This window comes from Octopus bimaculoides, chromosome 28 (genome assembly GCF_001194135.2).
Source record: "Octopus bimaculoides isolate UCB-OBI-ISO-001 chromosome 28, ASM119413v2, whole genome shotgun sequence".
NCBI lineage: Eukaryota > Metazoa > Mollusca > Cephalopoda > Octopoda > Octopodidae > Octopus > Octopus bimaculoides.
In genome coordinates, this window is record NC_069008.1 from 14,606,351 (window position 1) to 14,612,747 (window position 6,397).

Consider the following 6,397-nt stretch of genomic DNA (forward strand, 5'->3'; position numbering starts at 1 on the left):
AAGCCTACGCTCTTCCACTGAAAGGAACACAGAAAGAAACAAGGAGAGAAAATAAATGAATGTGTAGTGGCTAGCGATCTATCATAGGGAATACCAGACAGAGGGGTCACACAGGAGAGGAGCTAGGAAGAAGGGGAGATAATAATGTATATATATATATATATATATATATATCGAAATCGTGAAGGCACCTGTGCCCAGCGTCGCCTTTCTGGCACTTGTGCCCGCAGCATGTGTAAAAATGAAAAATAAAAATCTAAGGTAAGGAATGAAACAAGTAAAACACAAACTATGAATGTTTCATAGAAAAGTGATGCTTGTTACATAAGTTGTAACATACATAGATCCAGCTGAGCTAATCTTCAGGTCCTATTACCTATAAGCTGTTTACATTGTCACATAGAGATGAACAAATGAATTATCAAACTATCCTGGTGAGTGGTGTAAGAAAGAGAGGTAAAGTTGATGGTGCTGAGAAGCCAGAACTAACCCTCAGGGTAACATATTCAAATTGATGAATAGGAGAAAGCATGGTGAACAAGAGCTGGTGGTGGATGGATAGAAAGAGATACCAGGGGTGCCAAAGCACTTGGGTAGATAGAAGCGAGGGTTGTCAATGGTGAGTGGGGCTTAGTGGTAAGACTGAAGAATAGAGGATAGAAGGAAGTGGCTCAGTGGACAGAGGGTGTGATGACTGGCAGAACTTGTGGATATAGTAAAAGAAACACAGTATCACACTGTGGGACAGAACCTGAAACTGCCTGGTTGTTAAGGAAACTTCTTAACCATACAGCCATATCTCATGTCTGATTTTTCTCTTTTTTTTATTTTCTTTCTTTGTTTTTTTTTTGTTTTTGAAATGTAAGAAATAAGAAATTAAAATTTCACTTCTTTTTTTATATATTTTTCAGTAATTCAACAGCAGTATTTCCAGACTATCAGAAATTTAACTTCTCTTCTACTGACTAGATGCAACCATTTGACTGTGTTCAGTCTGGAGCTGTGCCTTTGACCAAATACAAGCTATTAAAAAATTTGGTATGATTATTGCTCAACACTAATAGATTTTTCTGGTTATTGTTATTGTGTTAAACACCAGGCCATATCTGATGGTATATTTTGGAGACTTCCACACACACTAATAGAGAATGGTATTTTGGCAGACACACACAACATGGAATTGAAGATCTACCAATACTAAAAAGTGAGTACAGCGAGTCCTGATGTGGTGTGGTGGAGTATAGTGTCATGTGATGAAACTCATTATGGTAGCAACCACTTGAAGAAGAACTACATTTTCCTATAACTACTTTCAATCAACTACGACCACCCTAGGGCACAATCTTGCATCTTGATATATAAAAAAATTAAAATTTTTCTGTTACTGTTTCAATAATTTGACAGCTACATGACTATGCTGTAGTACCGACTCTATTTTCAAAATATAAGAAAAATTAGAATTTTTCGGATAATGGTCTCAACAATTTAATAGCTGCACGACCAAGCTGTAGCATCTGAAATATAAAAAATTAACATTTTTTGTTTTGTTTTTATACCTTTTTATTAACTGCCAACTTCTCACCCACTTCTATCCTCATCACTGCCCCAACTTTCATTTCTGATAACATGCATCTTCGTATTCTATAAAACTTTTGAAATTTCATCATTGACATTTGATATTTGTAATGGAAATGGAAGCTTTTAAGTCACTTCTTATGTAAAAAGAAAAAGGAAAAGAGAAAGTAAAAAGGAAAGATTTTTGCGTAATGGTTTAACGGTGAAAGACCGCAAGATGTTTAGAAAAACAAGAAGAAAACTAAAACTACAGTGAAAAAAGAAACTGTTGTGTTAACCTCAAACACTTTATGTTAACACTGCACCACATCTACCCTGCACTCCACCAACACATGCACACATTGTTACAAAATAACAACATCAACAACAGTGGTGATTGTAGTTGAAATGGATAAAGGAATGAAAATAAAAGTCAGAATTAGGCCCACTACAACATGATCAACGCAGCATGTGTCTTTAGACAATGTAATGTAACGTTATGGAAATGGAAGCTTTTATGTTAAACTCAAACACATCCTCCTCCTCTGCCACAGATGCGCCATTTCTCATAGCTAACAACAAAAACAGCAAGTTCAGCAATGGAAGTGAAAATAAAAATTACAACTCCTACAACAGATATTTAAATGGTTCTATCACCCCTAACAACAGTAACAGTAATACTCTTGCTCTTGCAACTTATGAACCTGTTGTTTCTGGTGGTTTTGATTATTCAGCTTCGGTTTCACTTACTAATGATTCCACCACTTTTATTACGAGCAGTAGTGTAATAGTATCTAATGAGGATGAATTTGTTATTCCTTTTAGCCTTGCTGAAATCATCTTGATTTCTTTCATTCTGGTAGTTTTGTCATCGACCACAATTGCTGGTAATATATTTGTAGTTGTAGCTTTCAAAATTGAGAAAAAACTGCGAACAGTCAGCAGTTATTTTTTACTGAGTCTAGCAGTCGCCGATTTTTCGGTTGGATTAATATCTATGCCGTTTTATTCTCTGTATGTTCTCTATGGCTACAGTTGGCCGTTCGGATCAGTACTTTGTGATTGCTGGCTCGCCCTGGATTACACAATGAGTAACGCATCAGTAGCAAACTTACTAATCATCAGCTTTGACCGTTACTTCTCGGTCACTCGTCCTCTGACCTACAGAGCAAAAAGAACTCCGAAAAGAGCCGCAATCATGATTGGCTGTGCCTGGGTCATATCAATCCTGCTTTGGTCCCCATGGATTTTCTCATGGCCCTACATTGAAGGGAAACGTACCGTTCCTTCTAAAGACTGTTATATACAATTCTTAAAAACAAATTCTTTTATCACTGTTATTACTGCATTATTAGCTTTTTATTTACCTGTCTCAATAATGATTTACCTGTATTATAAGATTTGGAGAGCTACAGAAAACCGACAGAAAGGACTCGTCAATTTGATTGCAGCCAAACACCTAAATGGCAGCAGTAGCAACAGCAGCAGCAGTAAAAAACACAACATTTCCAGTAGTAAAAAAAACACTATTTCCAGTGAAGAAGATGAAGAAATATCTAGCAACAGTTTTATTAGCTCTAAACAAAAGAGAAGCAATAACTTTTGTTCATTTTCTTCACCTACTAAAAAAACTGATGGTAGATTCCAGTACAATAATTATAATCACAATAATGATAACGAAGATGAAAACCAACATCAACAGCTAGGAAAGAAGACCAAAAACAACAGCAAGTGGAAGAAAAGGCTGCCAAAATGGTTAACAAGTCATCGGAATCTGAATCCGAATCCTAATCCAAATCGTGTCAAAAAACTGTGCTGCCCGATAATAGATCGTGATGTTGATTATATCGATGACTCTAGCACAAGTGATCCACCAGGATCTCCCCCTGCCATGAGAGATCAAGAATTATCCCAATTAAAGTTAACACTGAAATCGCCAGCTGTTCTGCCAGCAGATAAAGACAAAGATGGATATTCTTCCCATTTCATATCAGTCCCTGATAATATAAACTCAATGATGACCATCACTCCTAAGTCTTCTGATATACAACCAATGAGAAAATCCAGCAGAAGTCTAGATGTCAGTAATGTTGATAGAGACCAAGAATTCTCAAGACTGACACTGAAGTCCTTTACCGTTTCTTTGTCGAGTAAAAATGGAGATGATTGTTCTGATTTCACACCATTATCAAATAATTTAATAAATACAAGGAATTCAAATATGCTGAAATCTTCTGAGAGACGCCAAAATAAAAGTTCTGGCAGCCAAATGCTTCTTTCACCTCTTAGTGATACAAATGTCGATTTGAAGGGATATGTCGATGATACTCCTTCTACGAATGAGGAGGACATGACTAGTGGTATGTCAAGTCGGCAGCATAGTAATCTGTCTGAAGTTACTGCTGCTACTATGGTTGACGAAGGAGGAGAAGAACAACAACAACAACAAAAACAACAGCAACAACAAGAAATGATTTATGATGACCAAAAAGAGAGATTGATGTACACATCTTTAATTAAATCATCTGATGCTGATAGCAGCAATGATGACAAGAACCTGAACCAACAAAATATTGAAACAGTGAAAGGAAAAGAAAATAAAGATGATTCTGAAATGGTAGAAAGAATAACAGTAACAAAAGATAAAGTAAAAGCAAAGTTTGATAAAACTAAGGTGAACGCAGGAACATCAAATTGCGAAAGAAAGACTAAAGATGTTACTAATATTGTTGAGAGAGATAACAATAACAAGAAATGGGATGAGGATGATGGCAATGTTTTGTGTAATGGCAAAGCTTTTTGTCATGACAGGTTAGAGCGTGGAGCAAAGTTTGCTGAAAATGAACAGAAAGAACAAATGATGAATTTTGAAGCAAACAAAGATGCGGTGATTAGTATTGATGATGTTGATTGTACTGTAACATATAATAATAACAACAGGGAATGTTATAAACCTAAAGATGATGGTAGTACTTCGTATCATGCTAGATCAGGGCTAGAGTTAAAAGCAAAGATGGACAAAACTAAACAAACTGAGGAAATGTGGACTTGTGAAAGAAAATACAATGCAAGTGCTGTTGGTATTGACAATGTTGATAGTTCAAAGACTGATAACCATAACATGAAATGTGATGGGTCAGAGTTAAAAGCAAAATGTGGCAGAACTGTGCAGAGAGAAAAGGCAGCAAACTTTGAAGCAAAAAACAGAAAATGTGCACCGATTAGTGTTGATAATGTTGATAGTATGAATATGGATAATAATGATGGAAAATGCAGTAAAGAAGAAGGCAGTAATGATTTGTGTAGCAGCAGATTTGAGGGCAAAGTAAAATTTGTCAAAAGCAAACACAAAGAAGAAACGTCAGATTCAGAAATAAAGGATGAACAACAAGAAAAAATGGCGGTGGTGATTAGTTTCGATGATGACTGCGATGGTGTTGAAATAGATAGCAACAATTTAAAATGCAAGAAAAATGGTGGTGATGATGATGATGATGATGATGATGACGACGATGGTGATGATGATGGTAGTGGTGACAACGACGCTGGTGACAATAGTAACAGTCTGTGTTTGGGTAGTGATAAACAATGTAAGAGAAACCAGTGTAATTCAAATCATGTTAGATTAAAGCTCGAGAAAGAACCTGGACTGGATGTTGTAGGCTCACTTGAACAGAACAGCTTACTTACTCCCTCGCCTTCTTCATCTTCACCACCTACATCACCAGGTGATAAGTTACTGCTTGTACATCAGGGAAGGAAAAATGCAGCCATGACAGATGACAGCGGTTTGCATTTATGCAATGACAGACAACATGAGAGAAACCACAAAAATTCGTGCCATGTCCACTTAGGGATAGAAATAACCCAAGACGATGTAGACCCAATCGAACAAAATAATACCACCTCCTCTCCATGGTCTTCTTCACTACCTTCACCACTTGGATCAATAGATACGCCATTGCTTGACAGTCAGAACACTGGGAATAAAGCAATAATGAAAAACCGACAACAGAGAAACCAGGAGCAAAAAGCAACCAAGATGGATGACAGTAGTTTGTGCGATGAAAAAATATACCAAAATAAAAGCTGGGAAAATTCATGTAATGTTAGGTCAGAGGCAAGGACGAATGCTGATCAACTGATTGAATCAAACCAATTGAACATTATAACTTCTCCATCTTCCTCTTCTTCTTCCCTTCCCGCCCCCTGTTCAGCAAATATACCACTGCTTGATCGTAGGAAGATTACAGATTCAGAAAGAATCACAACGACACGACAGACTCACGTTACCAACAAAGTCTGGAACAAAGCACGTTCACAGCAGGATAAGAAAATGCGATGCCAGGATAAAAAAGCTGCAAAAACCCTAACTGCTATACTCCTGGTGTTTATCATCACCTGGACGCCTTACAATATCTTTGCAGTTCTGCAAGTGTTCTGTGAAGGTTGTATTAACAACACAGTATATGCTATTGGTGAGTATTCCCATTTTATTTTAATTAATTGGTGCTTCTATTTGAGCACATGTTAAACCCTTTCTGGCACTCTTGATCTATACATTTCTCCTCTTTTCAATTACATCTGTTGCCATATAAAAGCACCCATGCAGCATCACGTAAAAGCACTTGTGCAGTATCATGTAAAAGTGCTCATGCAGTGCCATGTAAAAGCACTCATGCAGTTCCATGTAAAAGCGCCTGTGTGGTGCCATGTAAAAGTGCTCGTGAGGTGATATGTAAAAGCACCCATGCAGAACCACATCAAAGCACCTGTGCAGCACCACATAAAAGTGTCCATGTGGATGATGATATATATATATATATATATATATATATATATA

The 6,397-nt window shown here is 36.9% G+C and overlaps 1 protein-coding gene across 1 annotated transcript in view; it reads left to right on the top strand.

Moving 5' to 3' along the window:
- LOC106881417 (probable WRKY transcription factor protein 1) overlaps positions 1-6,397 on the top strand; it is a 30,353-nt gene that overhangs the window by 16,269 nt on the left and 7,687 nt on the right. Inside the window, exon 2 of the mRNA XM_052977577.1 lies at positions 912-6,032. Within this exon, the coding sequence (XP_052833537.1) occupies positions 2,054-6,032 (3,979 nt within the window). The 5' untranslated portion in view covers positions 912-2,053. The remainder of the gene's footprint in view (positions 1-911; positions 6,033-6,397) is intronic.